The sequence below is a fragment of the Hylobates moloch genome, unplaced genomic scaffold (genome assembly GCF_009828535.3).
Source record: "Hylobates moloch isolate HMO894 unplaced genomic scaffold, HMol_V3 SCAFFOLD_4, whole genome shotgun sequence".
In the NCBI taxonomy this organism is placed as follows: domain Eukaryota; kingdom Metazoa; phylum Chordata; class Mammalia; order Primates; family Hylobatidae; genus Hylobates; species Hylobates moloch.
Window position 1 is genome coordinate 47,790,619 of NW_026652279.1, and position 18,447 is coordinate 47,809,065.

The following is an 18,447-nucleotide window of genomic DNA, read 5'->3' on the forward strand; positions in this document are numbered from 1 at the left end:
ACAGATAAACCTTTTGTTTCCTAAGGAAGAATGCTCTGGGAGGATTTTGCAGTTGCTGTTGTGCCTCTCCCCAGCCAGAACCATGGTGCAAACTTTCTGTGGATTCTCCATGATCTTCTCTGTGAGAGCCTGGTGGGGTTCTAATAAGAAAAGCCTGCAAAGGGATGAGAAGCACCCCCATGACTGTGATCCCCAGGAGCTTCAACCTTCTCATGCTGGCCCACTCACTCTCTGCCTCCATCAGTTCATCAAAATTTCTAGTTTAATTGTCTTACTCATATGGTATCCAGTGGCTTCTGCCTCAGGTAAACAAATGCTTAGGTCCTGTGCTTCCCTGAAGATGCCTGTCTCTCCAAATTTGGGGGTAGCTTGAGATCTCTGATCAGTTCACAAAAAGTCATTAATTTGTTGCATGACCAGCTTTTTCCTTGTTGGAAGAAAACTGCTTATGCAGAACAGGAATGGTGAAAAATACATTACTGACCAAGAGATCATTTTATTTCTCTCACTATACCAAGCCCAAACATTTTCCTTTTAGAAGCTGCAGTTCATAGCAATAGATAAGAAGATTTTGTCACATAGACTAGTTTCCATTTCATTAGTCGACTGGAACTATCTAAATTGAGATAGGTGCATCTATAGGCTGGCTATACTTGAGCCTTCTTTTAGGACAACTTTAGATATAAAATGCACATGGCAATTGTCTTCTTTTCCTTCTGGACAAAGAGGCTCTATACAATGTGCTTCTCCACTCAGATCTTCATGGGTCTTATTCCTTTTTACGCATCAAGTTCTGCCAAGCAATTCTTTACTTCCTTATATGCTTTATACAGCTTTTCCCAGTAAGCAACCTCCAAGGCCATAGGAGTATTATTCCTCTGGATATCAAAAAGATAGTGGCACTTCTGAACAAGTGCCTTCTGAGACTTCTCTGAATCATTTGCATCCTAGATGTGTTTGGTTGAACTCTGCCTAACCTCTTCTATTTGGACAGGTTTTTTTGCTCATTGAGTGTACCAGCAAATTGTCCAACAGAGGTACCATGTTTTCTAATGACGTAGATAAAAAACCCTACTGTTGATATGATAAAGAAAATCTCTGGGGCAATCATATATATTTCTTTGGAGAGATACTATGAGATAAGCCCAGTTATGTGTGTATAGGGTGCTATGACACCATTTTAGATAAAGGAACTGGAAGAATTCCTCAGGGATAAGCCCACATGACCGACCTGTCCTCTATATTCAGCAAGAGGTGGTACAAAGGCAAGACATGGCTACAGCTTAGTGTCCCCATGACCCTGCCAGAAGAGCATGTTGGGTGCCACAGGAAGGTGGCCACTCAGAGGTTTCACACGGTGACCTTCTGAAAATAAAAATCTAACCTCTTCTTAACACCCCCTCTATGTTTATTAAATGCTTATACTTAACAGGCAATAACTTTTATGGCTATACATACTTCTGATTGATGGACAGTTGAAGTTTGTGGTTGAAAAAATAATTTCATCAGAGAAGACAAGGCAAGATTTAAAGTTTTCCATAATTGCTTATCAAGCATATTTGCACACTGAACAAATATCTGTAAAGCATTTACTTACGTAGATGTTAGAATGTAGCAATGAAGAAGACAGATAACAGCCCTGCCATCTGAAAGCTTCTATGCTAGTTGGGGAAAACAGGCCAATAATCAAAGTAGTGACTAAAAAGGTAGGGAGAGAGTGGTATAGTTGGTGGAAGCAGTATGGGAAATACCTCTCTGAGGAGGTGATATTTGAGCTCCTGGATGTTGAGGCAGCCTCCACAGTGTCTAGTGGGGGCATGTTAAATGTGAGATACCTATTAGACATCCAAATGAACATGTCAGATATGTGCTTGGGTATATAAGCCTGGACAAAAAGACTGTATGGAAGTGAAAAACAAGTCAATGTTTATAATGCTCTGGAAGTAGCTGTAATCAACTTGGGAGATTGTCTGGATAGAGTAGAAATAAGAGTCCAAGATCAAGTCCTAAGGCCTATAAATAGCTATTCAGAGGATAAGGAGCTAGTGCGAATCAAAACACCAAGAGAAAAAAGTATTTCTGTTAGGGGAATGGTGGGAGTGGTGAATTTGGCTGAATGCCACCGAGTTCAATTAAAAGTAGCACGGATAAGTGATTCTTTGATTTGGAAGCCCAGCAAGCATTCATGACCTAGACAACAGGGCTCTCAGTGGTGTGCTAGGAAAGGAGCCTCATTCTTGTGGGCTGGGGAGAGAAGAGGCGAGGAACTAGAGACCATGAGTACAGATGCGGATCTCATGAGATCAGAGATAGATGCGGAGCTCATGAGAAAGAGATCTGCATCTATACTCATGGTTGTTAGTTATTTTTTGTTTCTGTTTTTGTTTTGTTTTTTTTTGTTGTTTTGAAGAGGGGAGATACTGGCACATATTTGCATACTGATGGGAATAATCCAGTAGTGAGGGAGAAATTCATGATGCAGAAGAGCAGAGTATAAATTACAGGAGTGGGTAAGCAGGAATATATTCTAGAGCACAAAGGGAGAGTAGCGTACAAGGGACAGAAGGCCAAGAGTTTTAGGGCAGTGTCAATTGCCCTGTACTTTTTTTTTTAACATAGCTGTAATTTCTGGCTTTTCTCCTAAAGCATACTAGCTGACAAAGCTACACATTTATTTCAGAAAGAAGCCCAGATTTTATATCCCTTTTTAGCCTCAGTGATCTGTGTTCTATGACACCCTAGCTACATAGATCCCCACTATAAGTGCCATCTCAAAACGGCATGATATCATGTAATCCTCACAGTAAATCATGGATGCAGGTGCTATTAAAGACATTTTATATACAAGGAAATTGAAAACGCGGTAATATTAATGAAATAAAACCAGTTCTATTGAGGAACGCTTAATAGACGGAGGAGATACATATTTGAATTAAATTGCTGTATAAGAATACATTTTGACTCAAGCAGAACTCACGTTTTTCTTTATATTTTTCCATGGAAGTATAGACTTTGAAAAAGTCTGGTTTTCCCCACAATTCACCTGAAAATAATTTTCCTTTTGGAGCCGATAACACCAGCAATAGTTATTATTCTAGGAGGATAGTTACACCATAACTTATCTGTGCATGGGAACAGGTTCTTTTGTCTGAGCCTGAGGGCTTCTCCAAAGGTTATTATCTGCGTTAGATGTCTGTCTGCAAGAAGCAGCTGCTGCCTTAATGCTACACTGACATTTCAGTGGATGTGAAAGGGTCAGTTTCTGTTTTCCTCCCCACTTAACCCTCAGCTTCCTCTTACTATGCATGAGAAAATTGTTGTAAATTTTCTCTCTGGCCATTCCATTCAACAAGTATCTCAAGTGCCTGGAATAAAGAGTATAAAGCTTATTTTGGTTTAATGCCTAAGAGAATATGGACATTTTATTTTTCAGAGCTTGTACAGAAATAGGTAGTTTGTACTGGAAAATTAGAGCAATTCTTCCTTCCATATTAGAAATGTTCCATTGCTGCTCTCTCTCTAATGTTTCTCTCACAGAAGGCTCAGGCACATTAAGTAGCTTGTCAGGATCAGCCAGTTCACCACTGCCCTTTTCCTGATGTGAAATCATATGAAGTAAAGGAAATCAGTTTAAATTAAATGTTTTTGTATTTATGCTGCAAAGATGACGACTATGAAAGCAGTCTTCAGTCTTTGTTGCTCTTGTGTCTTTCACGGCAGGTGTCACTTGCTCCCACTCACCCTTTCTGGGTAGATTTCTTTTTCTCTTACCTTTACAATAAGCTATTTTCATTAAAAGAGAAAAAGGAAATAAAGGAAATAATGATATCTATAGGGTCGATCATTAAGTTTTTGTCATCTTTCTTGGTCACACCCCTGAGGGGTGCAGTTCTTTGAGGGTCATGGAGTGTCTTTTCTCAGTGTATTACCAGGAATAGTTCATCTTTTTCCTTCTTAGAAGAGGGAAGATAGCTTAATGATGATCAACTATCTTTAACTTGCCTCTGGACTTACTGTTCTTCACTTAAAAAGAAAAATAGTAGTAAGAATATTCTTCTAGACTTTTAATGGAGTATCATTAAATCTCTATCCCATAGTTTAAATGAAGTGGCTGCATGGCTGGGTTTTTCATATAATGAGGGGAAAAATCCTGATTGCTCTCCTAACTAGATGTTTTACCTTTTAGTAACTTGGTGAGAGGTAAATATTTCTGTGAACTGAATAAATCCAAGAATATGCATAGCCCTGATTCTTGTAGACTCATGACCAGCTTCTCCTGACCCTCTTAGCAGAATTATTTCTTTTTTTTTTTTTTTTTTTTTTTTAAAGAAAAAGCTCCTTCCTTCCTTCTTTCCTTCCCTCCCTCCCTCCCTCCTTCCGTGGCCCAGGCTGGAGTACAGTCGGCTGGAGTGCTTCCGGCTCCCGTGATTCTCTTGCCTCGGCCTGCGGGCTGCCTGGGATTGCCGGCGCGCGCCACCACCCCTCCCTGGTTTTTCTCCTTTGGCTGGAGGCGTGGTTTCGCCATATCGGCCAGGCTGGTCTCCAGCTCCTGACCTCGAGTGGTCTGCCCGCCTCGGCCTCCAGAGGTGCTGGGACTGCAGACGGAGTCTCGCTCACTTGGTGCTCGGTGTTGCCCGGCTGGAGTGCGGTGGCGTGGTCTTGGCTGGCTGCAGCCTCCGCCTCCGAGCCGCCTGCCTTGGCCTCCCAGGGTGCTGGGATTGCAGCCTCTGCCCGGCCGCGCCCCATCTGGGAGGTGGGGAGCGTCTCTGCCTGGCCGCCCATCGTCTGGGTTGTGAGAAGCTCCTCTGCCCGGCCGCCCCGTCTGGGAGGTGAGGAGCGCCTCTGCCCAGCCGCCACCCTGTCTGGGAAGTGAGGAACGTCTCTCCCTGGCCGTCCATCGTCTGGGATGTGAGGAGCGCCTCTGCCCGGCCTCCCATCGTCTGGGATGTGAAGAGCGACTCTGCCTGGCCGCCACCCCGTCTAGGAAGTAAGGAGCGCCTTGGATGTGAGGACCTTTCCGGCCCCCCCTGGAATGAGGACCTCTCCCACCCCATCCTGGGAAAATGAGACCCTCGGGAAGAAGTGAGGAGCGCCTCTGCCCAGCCGCCCATCGTCTGGGAAGAAGTGAGGAGCGCCTCTGCCCGGCCGCCCCGTCTGGGAAGTGAGGAGCACCTCTGCCCGGCCGCCCCGTCCGGGAGGTCTACCACAGAGGCCAGAAGCAATGTGGGGGCTGGACGTGGTGGCTCACGCCTGTAGTCCCAGTACTCTGGGAGCCCGGGGCGGGTTGATCACTTGAGGCTAGAGTTCGAGACCAGCCTGGCCAACATGGCGAAACATACGAAAAATAGAACAGACAAACCAACCAACCAACCCAGCAACAACAAAACAGGTCTACCCTGGAGTCATACTCTAATTTTTTCTATTTTCCTCCCTTTCTGATCCTTTATCCCACTTTCTTTTTCTTCCTCTTCCTTCTCCTTCTTCTTTGTCAAATAGAGGATTGAGTTATTATCATGGATCCATACAAAGTCCCTCTCTCATTTATTTTCTTTAATGCCCACCCCCCATTTCTATTCCCCGTCTTCCCATGTGCAACCTTCCTAATATGTTTGATATGCATCTTTTTGTTTGTATGTACTTTTAGAAAATGTTTATTGTTTTGTGTGCAAAAATAAAAAATCCAAAAAAAAAAAAAGAAAGCCCTATTATCCAGAGCTCTGTTATCATGATTAACACACCATTCAGTGGTTACATGTTCAAATTAAATCATTAGCTTTTCATTGAAATGAAATTCATTCGTTTTTTGATCATAGCATTTTGCTTTCTAATCTTTTCCAGAAAGAACTTGAGAAGCAGAAGAGAATTAAGAGGAACCAGCAGCTGGAAGCAATAGCCAAAGAACATTATGAAAGGGTCTTGCTAAGGAAAAAAGGTCTAGAGCCTTGGAAGAGATTGAGAATGCAAAGCAAACAAAACATCCAGGTGCAGTGTCTCACTGTTATCCCCTGGATTAGAAAATGGACTTTTCCAAATAGGATAGATGCCCAGTTAAGCTTGGGGGAGGGTGGGGTTTGGTGATTTAAAGCCAGAAAGATAAATTAATTGAATGTGTATATTTGTTCTGGATACAATTTTTGATTCGGTCTTCTAAGGTAGAGAAGGACTTTTGTAATTGAATAGCTTGGAAAAAATCAGAGGAAATGTTTTATTAGAGATCCCCCCAAGGTAAGATGAATAGAAGCGGCCGGGCGCGGTGGCTCACGCTTGTAATCCCAGCACTTTGGGAGGCCAAGGCGGGCGGATCACGAGGTCAGGAAATCGAGACCACGGTGAAACCCCGTCTCTACTAAAAATACAAAAAAAAAATTAGCCGGGCGTGGTGGCGGGCGCCTGTAGTCCCAGCTACTCGGAGAGGCTGAGGCAGGAGAATGGCGTGAACCCGGGAGGCGGAGCTTGCAGTGAGCCGAGATTGCGCCACTGCACTCCAGCCTGGGTGACAGAGCGAGACTCTGTCTCAAAAAAAAAAAAAAAAAAAAAAAAAAAAAGATGAATAGAAGCTTCTCTCAGTTTGAGTAAGGGAAAAGTTATTACCATAAGGTACATTAGTCAGGTTTCTGCCTGTGATAAAGTTGCATAACAACCCCCAAATATCAGCGGCTTACAGCTCAAGTATTTATTTCTCACTCGTATGTCTGTGGGCCAGTTGTGGATTGAGTTCAGGTCTCTCCCTAAGCCTCTCATTCTGGTTACAGCAGCTACTCAGGGCATGCATTTCACCCGGCAACTGTCAGAGCTACAAAAGGCCAAACCAAATTATGTAAACCCACTGCTTGTATTATGTCCACATTCCATTGGCCAAAGCAAATCATAGGGCCAAGCTCAAAGTCATTGAGGAGAGAAGGAGCTCCATCCACTCTACAGGGAGGAACTGTGAAATCACATTGCAAAGGGTATGGGTGTATAATTCTATTAGAACAGTAATTCACTCTACTGCAGAGAGGTATATGAAATCAGACACCATGGAAATTTCTAAAATTTCTCTAACATTTATCCAGTGCATGCAACTAAATGATTAAAAATTCAAAATAGATAAAATGTCATCTCATCTTTTGGCTCTCAGGCTGCTGAGTCCAGGACAGGCAGAAATCTCAGGTGCCACAGAGACCTCCATGGTGGTCATTTTGGCCAATAAATATGACTACCAAGAGACTCACTTGAATCAATCACATTCACAGTGCCAGATATCTAGACAAGGCTTAGAAAAATGTGTCATTGTTTGGAGAGGACTAAGAGAGAAGGCTTTTCCCCTCCTGCCTCTTAAAAGAATATGTTACTTTTAAAAATCTATAAATTCTGATTTGTATGTTTATTTTGATAGAATGATAGTTGAAAAGACATTAAATTATTCATGTTATTTTCTATCAGATGGTTTTGTGGTTTATTGATAATGTCTAAATTTCAATGCTAGTGACAGCTCATTCCACAACACTAATTGAAAGTATTGGCATTTCCTCAATTAGACAGTGGTTAAGACATGAGAAAGAGAGGTTTGTTGTGGAGTTGCTGTCCAAGCTCCAGGAGAGCAAATTGAGAATGTTGCCAGCTACCCACTCCAAAACTCAGGGGAAGTGAAGTAATGGCTTAGAGGTTGGTTGTTCCATTTCCATAACCAGCAAATCACTGTGGTCTTCAGGGAGCTGGCATTGAAAGGCCATGCGTGATGTGAATCTATAACCTCCACAGAATAGGTCAACAGTCAAAGCTTTTAGGACACAGGCTGCATGTACCTTCAGATTATTCTCTAACGACTGCCTAAATGTGTTTTATAGCATTATTTCCAAAGGTGATGTGTTTGTTTAAATGATTTAAAATTTAAGGAATAATATTTCTCATTTAAAAAATTGTCCAGGTGGCAGAAGAACATTACTCTTTGTTCCTGCAGAGGAAATATCTGCTGACCTGGTTCCAGCGTGGTCAGGAAAGTCTGGCTAAAAAGATGGCCCACGCTAATCAATTTTATTCCCAAATACTGCTTAAGAGAGTCATCCGGAGCTGGCTACAGGTAAGGACATAGGGAAGGGTACCTTAAATACATCTCACTGCTCAATCCTATTTAAGAAAACTAAATAGAATCCAGAATGTCCAGGGTCATTATGTTTTTTCAAGAACAAAAGAGTAGTCAATCCCATTCACTGCTTTGAAATAAATGTGAAAATGGCAAATCAATGTTTTATTAGTGTAAAATCCTAAGCATGCGTTTGTTTCACAGTGTATAAACCATAAGTTATCATTCCATCAGCTTTTGTTTTTATATTCATTTCTTGTTTCTTGTCTCACAGTGCTCAAGTGATTTAGAAACCCCTTCAATCTTCTAACTGTTTATATTCATGTGTTTTGTTACCATTTTTAGGATACATTATAGAGGATATTTTCTTGGCTGCCAGGTTATCCTTTTCTTTGTGTGTCTCGTGTCATTTGTTTCTTTTGTTTCATTTCTGTTTCAATTCTGTCTTTTGTGCTGTTTATTTGCTCTAATTCTTTGTCAACTGATATTTTTTGTCTCACTTTTATTTCTGTCTTCATCCCCAGTACGTGATTGATCTTCAGGAAGAAGTAAGAAAATTTTGTGTACATTTTCTTCAGAAGAAGATTTTCAGGGCCTGGTTTAATATGGTCAGGGAGGTGAAGATCGATTCTCAGGGCAAGCATGAGATTGCAGCAGAGCACAGTGACAGGTGAGGTTTTGATAGTGAGGAAAATTCACTCTCTGACTGACTTCACAATTGCTCAGCAATATATTCTGCTCCTACAATGTGTCTGCAGAGATGAGCTGGGGGCTAGGAGAGCAGGGAAACACCAGGCAGGGGTGGGAGTCCCGGCTCACCAGCAATGTAATAAATCCCCTGGGACTCCAGGGTTCCCATCTTTAAAAAGAGAAGGGGGAGGAGGAGGAGGCCTGCCCTTTCTACCTCACAGAAATTGCCAAGAGAATAAAATGATGTGACCTATATGAAACACACCTAAGCAAAAGTACTGTATTCTTTGTTAGTCATATATAGTTTTATTTTTGAAGTTGAGTTTCTCTTTCAAAATTATTTATTGTGAAATGTATGACAAATATAGAAAAGTGCTTAAATCATACAAATACAGCTTAACGAATGACTGTAAAGTGGACACCCTTTGTTACCACCGAGGTCAAAACGTTGAACACTGCTGTCGCACAGGCTCCTTCCCAAGTCTCTCTTAAACTACTCTCCTGACGTTTACAATGAACATTTCCTTTTCTTTTTACTTTTCTCCTAAGTATGCAGCCTTCAATACTATAGTTTTTCCTGGTTTGGAACTTTATATATATGGCATCATACTATGTGCCATATTAATATTTAAAATACAGTTATGTTTTAATCTAGTTGTCTTTGAGAAATAAGGTATTCTGTATAAGTAAGTTTTATATTTGTTTTCTAATTTTAAGCATTTGGACAGAATGTTCTTAATCTCATTATGCACTTCCCTTTAAGAGTGGTGATTTGGTGTCATTATGAGCATCAGTTAGTGTGCCGGGTGTATTCAGTGATGCCTCCAGCTTTTTTGAGGTATGAAGACTGTTGTGTGGGTGTAGAAAAATGCCCTTTTTCTCAACATTACTCTGTTGCCCAGGCTGGAGTGCAGTGGCATGATACTGCAACCTCTGCCTCCTGGGTTCAAGCGATTCTCGTGCCTCAGCCCCCCAAGTAGCTAGGATTACAGGCACACACCACCACACCCGGCTAATTTTTGTATTTTTAGTAGAAACAGGGTTTCACCATGTTGACTGGTGCTGTTTTCTTTTTATTTGCATGTCTGTGCATGGGTGTTTATTTCTGTTCCTTCTAATAGTGTTCCTATCTTATTGCCATGAGGGTGCCTATCTCCAACAAAACCTGTTTGTCCTTGTTTAATTCACAGATACTGGAAATCAGTGGAAATTAGTGGAAAACAGATAAGCAAGCTGATTATAGTTTTGTCTAAATTAAAACAAATAAGCAACAAGTGAGGGTATTCAGAGGATTTCCCTTTGAATAAATGATTGAGCTTTAGAGTTTGAAGTTTAGGACTCAATATCTATGTGACCCTGAACAAATAACCTTTCAAAGCCTCCCTGTTCCTTTCATAAAATGAGGATAGCAACAGAACCTATCTTATGGATTGCTGTGAAGACTAAACAGAGTACGGTAGTGACTCACTCAATGCACTGCTTGGCCCAAAATAATAACTAACCTTTTTTTTTTTTTTTTTAGTTTAGTGTCATTGTGAATATATTATTATTAAACATCCTTTTTGCCTGCCTATGTTTTCTTTCTGTTTCTCAGCCACTGTATACAGGCTGAGAGATTCATTTGGGGCTTTTGCACAAACCATCTCATCTGATTGATAGCAGTAATAACTTGGGTGTGGGGAGATGTTATTATTTCCATTTTTCAGGCAAAGAAATAAGCAACAGGCAGGTAGGTGAACTGTCAAGGTATACAGATAACAAAAGGTTGCTCCCTGAACTCCAAATTAGGTTTTTTGACCCTAAAGTATTCTCTTCTTGCTACATCAGTCTTCCTCCCCGTTTTTCTAATTCTCCCTCGTCTTTTTTGTTTTTGTGTGTGTGTGTGTGTTTTTTTTTTTTACCCTGAGACAAAGTCTTACTCTGTCACCCAGGCTGGAGTGCAGTACTAGGATCTCAGCTCACTGCAACCTCCACCTCCTGGGTTCAAGCGATTCTCATGCCTCAGCCTCCCAAGTAGCTGGGATTAAAGGCATGTACTGCCATGCCCAGCTAATTTTTGTATTTTTAGTAGAGACAGGGTTTTTTACCATGCTGCCTAGGCTGATCTCGAACTCTGGCCTCAAGGAATCTGCCCACCTCAGCCTTCCAAAGTGCTAGGATTACAGGTGTGAGCCATCATGCCTGGCCTCATTTTTAGACTATAAAATAGTAAGATAGTCATCCTATTTAGGATTTGAAGTTATGAAATCAGTGTAGGAATCCATGCAATCAACAAGAACCAAATTCTCAGCCAATGTCTACTTGATATAAAAGCATTGCTGTGATTTCATCTCTTCCCACTTTGCTTTTTGTTTACCATGTTCTGGCCCCACTGGCCTTCTGTAATGTTCCTCAGACAAACAAAGCTCACTTCTGCTTCAGAGCTTTCACATAACCTGATCTCATCATTTGGCTCTCTGCTTAAATGTCACCTCCTTAACCACCCTTCTTGCATCACTGTCTATCCATTAAACTGCCCTACTTCCTTCACAGCACTTAAGACTCTCTGAAAGTATATAATTTACTGTTTACATGTTAAACAGAGTGGAAGCACCACATCTTGCTCATTACTGTGTTCTCAGTATATGACAGTGCTCAGTTCATAGGTAACAGAGTAAATATTTGGTAAATGTATGAATAGATGAACTTTATTGCAGGAATGACACTAATATTTAAGGTCACCAGTCTTTAAAAGGGGCTTTAACATTAAAAACTTGATATTCAAAGTTCATATTCAATTTTATATGAATGAAAGAATACCATATAGAAGAGCTGTGTATGAAAGGAAGGAGAGACATCTATTGGTCTTAGGCCTGACCTTTAAGCTGCAATAACATCGAGAAAGATGATTCTCAATAAGAACGTAACTTGTAATCTTACATATCTGTATGACTTCCAGATAATTTTATAAATCTAGCTGAGCTAGATCAGCATTTATAATATGTCTGATACTGTCTTGTAACCATAGTTCTTAACCACAGTATGAACATGAAGTAGGTAGTAATGAAAGTCACAGACCTACACCCCAGAAAATGCATATATGCATATAACATACAACTTTACACAAAATGTCAAGGAGTTTATGGGACCCAGCTTAAGAACCCTTACTTTGGTGACCTAAATCATACTTATTGTACAATATACCCACATGTAATTATCAAGACATATTTGCCAAGCATAAAAAAATACCTAATAACATGGCCTCTGGTGCTCATAATTTAGTAGAAAACATAAAAGATTAGAGAGAAAGAGATTGAGAGAGTGAGAGAAAGGTTTACTACAGCCAAGATGAACCAGGGCTTAAAGCACCATCTAGTGCCAAAAAGGAGGCAGCCACACAGCAGGAGAACCAAAAAGAAATTAAACAGGTAAATTACAATCTCTAATCAAACATACCCACTGAAAACCAAACAAGCCAGACAGAGAAGACTGAAATAAATAAATAATCCTTCAGTGCAAAGGCATAGACATATATCCACAAGAAACAACAGCGAGTTGCCCAGGCGTGGTGGCTCACACCTGTCATCCTAGCACTTTGGGAGGCCAAGGTGGGCGGATCACCTGAGGTCAGGAATTCGACACCAGCCTGGCCAACATGGTGAAACCCCATCTCTACTAAAAATACAAAAATTAGCCAGGCGTGGTCGTGTGCGTCTGTAGTCCCAGCTACTCGGAAGCCTGAGGCAGGAGAATGGCTTGAACCTGGGAGGTGGAGGTTGCAGTGAGCTGAGATCGTGCTACTGCACTCCAGCCTAGGCACTTGAGCAAGACTCCATCTCCAAAAAAACAAACAAACAAAAAAAAACACACACCAAAAAAAACAGCAAATGGGGAACCATGACCTTCCCAAATTGACAAAGCAAGGAACCAGTGACGACTAACCCTAATGAGAAGGCAATATGTAAACTCTAACCAACACTCAAAATAGCAGTTTTAAGGAAACCCAGTGATCTTCAAGATAACAAAGAAAAGCAATTCCGAAATTTTTCAGATAAATTTAACAAAGATTTGAAAAGTCAAACAAATCTTGGAACTGAGAAATATATTTGCTGAACTGAAAAATCATTAGATGTTTTCAACAGCCAAATGGATCAAGCAAAAAAGAATTAGTGAGCCCAAAGACAAGCCACTTGAAAATACGCTATCAGAAGAGAAAAGAAAAAAGAAAGAAAAGGAATGAAGACAGCCTACAAGATATAGAAAATTACCTCAGAAGATCATATCTAAAAATTATTGGTGTTGAAGTGGGACTTGAATGAGACCAAGGGGTAGAAAGCTTATCCAAAGAAATAAAAATAGGAAACATTCCAAAACTTGAGAAAGACATATCCAGGTATAGGAAAGTCAGAGAACACTAAACAGATTTGACCTAAACTCTCAAACGTCAAGGACAAAGAGGATCCTAAAAGCAATAGGAGAAAAGAGGCAAATAACATATAATGAAGCTCCAATTCATCTGGCAACAGACTTCTCAGCAGAAACTGTACAGGCCAGGAGAGAACAGGATGAGATTTTCAAAGTGCTGAAAGAAAAAAGAAAAAAAAAATGCCATCCAAGAATACTGTATCCAGCAAAGCCATCTTTCAAATATGAAGGATAGAGAAAGTTTTTCTCAGAAAAACAAATGCTGAGAGAATTCACCACCACCAGACCCATCTTACAAGAAATGTTAAAGGGAGTTCTTCAATCTGAAAGAAAAAAACACTAACACAAAAAGAAAACAGTTGACAGCAGAAAACCTACTGATAAAATTAAGTACATGAACAAACCCAGAATACTCTAATACTGTAATTGTGGTGTGTAATCAACTCATAACTCTAGTATGAAGCTAAAAAGACAAATCTAGCAAAAACAATAATAGCTACAGCAGCCTGCTAAGAGGTAATATAAAACATAGAAACTAAAACAAGAAAAAGTCAAAATGTCGGGGGATTTCTAAAAAGAAAAGGCAACAAATTAAAACATACTACCTGAGAAAATTGTTTTGCCACAAGGGAAAACAGTAAGAAAGGAAGATAGGAGTTACAAAACAACCAGCAAACAAGGAAAGAAAAAATTGCCATAGTAAGTCCTTACTTATCAATAACTGAATATAAATGGACTCAGTTCTCCAATTAAAAGACATAGAGTGGCTGATGGATAAAGAAACAACATCCAACTATATGCTGCCTATAAGACACCTACTTCACCTATAAAGACATACATAGACTGAAAGAGATAGAAAAAGACATTCCAAGCAAGTGGAAACCAAAAACACAGCAGGAATAGCTATACTTACATCAGATAAAACTGATTACAAGTCAAAGACTATACAGAGAAATAAAGAAGGTCATTATATAATGATAAAGAGGTCAATTCAGCAAGAGGATATAACAATTATAAATATCTATTCACTCAACATCAAGCACCCAAGTATATAAAGCAAACAATAAAGGGAGAGATAACTGCAATACAATCATAGGGGACTTCAACACGCCACTCTCAGTAGTGGAAAAATTATCCAGGAAGAAAATCAGCAAGGAAACATCAAAGTTAAACCAGAAACCAGGCCAAATAGGTCTGACATTTAAAGAACATTTTATCCAACTGTTGAAGAATACACATTCTTTTTATCAGCACATGGAACATCCTCCATAATAAGACCATATCTTAGGCCACAAAACAACTCTCAACAAATTCAAAAAACAGAAATCGTATCAAGTATCTTTTCTGACCACAACAGAATAAAATTAGGAATCAGTAAGAGGAACTTCAGAAGCTACACAGATACAAGGAAATTAAACAACATGTTCCTGAACAACCAATGGGTCAATGAAGAAATTAAGAAAAAATTTAAAAATTTCTTGAAACCAATGAAAATGGAAATACCATAGATCAAAATCTATGGGTTATAGTAAAAGCAGTAACTTCTTTTAAGAGAGAAGTTTATAGCAATAAACACTTACATCAAAAAAGCTGAGAGACTTCAAAAAAATAAGTTAACTATGCTCCTCAAAGAAATATAGAAAAGCAAGAACAAACCAAACCCCAAATTATTAGAATAAAGGAAATAATATAAATCTAAGCAGAAATAAATGAAATTGAGACTTTTTTGACTCAAAATCAGAAATGAAAAAGGAGACATAACAACCAAGAAATCAAAAACACAAAGAATCACTAGAGACTATTATGAACACCTACACATCAATAAACTGGAAAACACAGAAGAAATGGATAAATTTCTGGACAGATACAACCTACCAAGATTGAACAATGAAGAAACAGAAAACCTCAACAAACCACTAATGAGTAATGAGATTAAAGCTGTAATTAAAAAGTCTCACCTCAAAGAAAAGCCCAGGACCTAATGGCTTCAAACTGCTAAATTGTACCAAACCTTTAAAGAAGAACTAATACAAATTCTACTCAATTTCTTCAAAAAAAAAAATTGAAGAGAAGGGAATACTTCCATACTTATCCTATCAGGCCAGCATTAGCCTGATACCAAAACCAAACAAGGACATGGTGAGAAAAAAGAAAACTACATATCCCTGATGAACACAAATGCAAAATCTTCAACCAACTACTGGCAAACCAAATTCAATAACACGTTGAAAAGAACATTCACCATGATCAAGTGGGATTCATCCCAGGGATCCAAGGACGGTTCAACTTATGCAAATCAATAAACATGACACATCACATTAACAGAACCAAGAACAAAAACCATATAATTATTTCAAGAGATGTCAAAAAAAAGGCATTCAATAAAATTCAACATCCTGTATGAAGAGACACTTCTCAAAAGAAGACATTTATGCAGCCAAAAGACACATGAAAAAATGCTCATCATCACTGGCCATCAGAGAAATGCAAATCAAAACCACAGTGAGATACCATCTCACACCAGTTAGAATGGTGATCATTAAAAAGTCAGGAAACAACAGGTGCTGGAGAGGATGTGGAGAAATAGGAACACTTTTACACTGTTGGTGGGACTGTAAACTAGTTCAACCATTGTGGAAGTCAGTGTGGCGATTCCTCAGGGATCTAGAACTAGAAATACCATTTGACCCAGCCATCCCATTACTAGGTATATACCCAAAGGATTATAAATCATGCTGTTATAAAGACACATGCACACGTATGTTTACTGCGGCACTATTCACAATAGCAAAGACTTGGAACCAACCCAAATGTCCAACAGTGATAGACTGGATTAAGAAAATGTGGCACATATACACCATGGAATACTATGCAGCCATAAAAAATGATGAGTTCATGTCCTTTGTAGGGACATGGATGAAGCTGGAAACCATCATTCTTAGCAAACTATTGCAAGGACAAAAAACCAAACACCGCATGTTCTCACTCATAGGTGGGAATTGAACAATGGGAACACATGGACACAGGAAGGGGAACATCACACACTGGGGCCTGTTGTGGGGTGGGGGTAGGGGGGAGGGATAGCATTAGGAGATATACCTAATGTTAAATGACGAGTTAATGGGTGCAGCACACCAACATGGCACATGTATACATATGTAACAAACCTGTACATTGTATACATGTACCCTAAAACTTGAAGTATAATTAAAAAAAATTCAACATCCTAGCCAGGACCAAAATGCCCACTTTCAGCACTTTTATTCAATATAATACTGCAAGTCCTTGCCAGAGCAGTTAGACAAGAAAAAAAAAATAAAGGGCATCCAGGCCAGATGTGATGGCTCATGGCTATAATCCCAGGGCTTTGGGAGGCCAGTATGGAAGGATCACTTGAGGCCAAGAGTTCAAGGCCAGCCTGGGTGACAGAGAAACTCTGTCTTAAAAAATATATATCCAAACTGAAAAGGAAGAAGCCAAATTAGCCTTGTTTATGGATAACATGATCTTATACTTAGAAAAACCTAAAGACTCCACCAAAAAAAAAACTGTTAGATCTGATAAATTCAGTAAAGTTGCAGAATACAAAGTCAACATTCAAAAATCAGTAGCATTTATTAATATATACACCAACAATGAACAATCTGAAAAAGAAATCAAGAAAACAATCTCACCTTAACTAGCTATGAAGAAAATAAAATACCTGGGAACCAATTTAACCAAGGAAGTGAAAGGTCTATATATTGAAAACTATAAAACACTGAGGAAAGAAATTGAAAAGGACACAAACACATAGAAAGATATGCCATGCTCCTGTACTGGAAGACTTCTTACAGTTAAAATAGCAATACTACCCAAAGCAATTTACAGATTCAATGCAATCTCTATCAAAATACCAACAACATTCTTCATGGAAATAGAAAAAAAATTCCTAATATTTATATGGAACCACAGAAGACCCTGAATAGCAAAAGCAACACTGAGCAAAAAGAACAAAGCTCTAGGTATCACACTATGTGACTTCAAAATTTACTACAAAGCTATAGTAACCAAAACAGCTTGGTACTGGCATAAAAACAGGCATATAGACCAATGACATAGAATAGAGAACCCAGATTTAAATCCACACATTTACAACCAACTCATCTTTGACAAAAGTGCCAAGAACATAAAATGGGGAAAGGACAGTCTTTTAATAAATGGTGCTGGAAAAACAGGATAACTATATGCAGAAGAATGATACACAATATCACCATACACAAAAATCAAATCCAAATGGGTTATAGATTTAACTCTAAGTCCAGAAACTATGAAACTACTAGAGGAAAACATTGAGGCAATGCTCCAGACCATTGGTCTGGCCAAAGATTTTTTGTGTAAGACCTCAAAAGCACAGACAACCGGAGCAAAAATAGACAACTGGGATTACATCAAGCTAAAAAGTTTCTGCACAGCAAAAGAAACAATCAAGTGAAGAGATAACCCACAGAATGAGAGTATTTGCAAACTGTCTGTATAGTTTGGATGTTTGTCCCCTACACCTCATGTTGAAATCTGATTCTCAACATTGGACGGAAGTGGAGTCTAATGGGAGGTATTTGGGTCATGGAGATGGATTGCTTAATGCCATCCTCTGTAAATAAGTGCATTCTCACTCTATTAGTTACCAAAGAGCTGGTTGTTAAAAAGAACCTGGCACCTCCCTCCCCCTTTTTCTTTGCTTTCCTCTCTTGCCATTGGATCTCTGCACATGATAGCTCCCCTTCCATCATGAGTGGAAGCAGCCTGAAGTCCTCACTAGAAACAGATGCTAGTGCCATACTTCTTGTACAGCTGGCAAAACTGCAAGTCAAATAAACCTCTTTTTTAAAATAAATTACCCAGCCTCAGGTATTCCTTTATAGCAACACAAGTGGACTAAAATGCCATCTGACAAGGGATTAATAATCAGAATATGTAAGGAACTCAAACAACTCAATAGCAAAAAAACAAATAATCCAATTTAAAAATGGGCAAGGCCATTATAGTGGCTCACACCTATAATCCCAACACTTCGGGAGGCTAAGGTGGGTGGATAGTTTGAGTCAAGGAGTTCAAGACCAGCCTGGGCAACATGGCAAAACCCCATCTCTACCAAGAAAAAAAAAAAAAACACGAAAAAAACAAAAATTAGCCAGGAATCATGACATGTGCCTATAGTCCCAGCTACTTGGGAGGCTGAGGTGTAAAGAATCTCTTGAGTCCAGGAGGTGAAGGTAGAAGTGAGCCAACATCACGCTGCTACAGTC

At 39.6% G+C, this 18,447-nt stretch overlaps 2 protein-coding genes across 5 annotated transcripts in view; one reads left to right on the top strand and one right to left on the bottom strand.

Moving 5' to 3' along the window:
• CCDC191 (coiled-coil domain containing 191) overlaps nt 1-18,447 on the top strand; it is a 97,169-nt gene that overhangs the window by 74,409 nt on the left and 4,313 nt on the right. For all 4 annotated transcript variants that reach the window (XM_058437485.1, XM_032150141.2, XM_058437486.1 and 1 more), the window contains 3 exons: nt 5,839-5,982; nt 7,910-8,062; nt 8,590-8,735. In XM_058437485.1, the coding sequence (XP_058293468.1) occupies nt 5,839-5,982; nt 7,910-8,062; nt 8,590-8,735 (443 nt within the window). The remainder of the gene's footprint in view (nt 1-5,838; nt 5,983-7,909; nt 8,063-8,589; nt 8,736-18,447) is intronic.
• ZDHHC23 (zinc finger DHHC-type palmitoyltransferase 23) overlaps nt 1-18,447 on the bottom strand; it is a 49,808-nt gene that overhangs the window by 10,386 nt on the left and 20,975 nt on the right. The gene's annotated exons all lie outside the window — the stretch shown is intronic.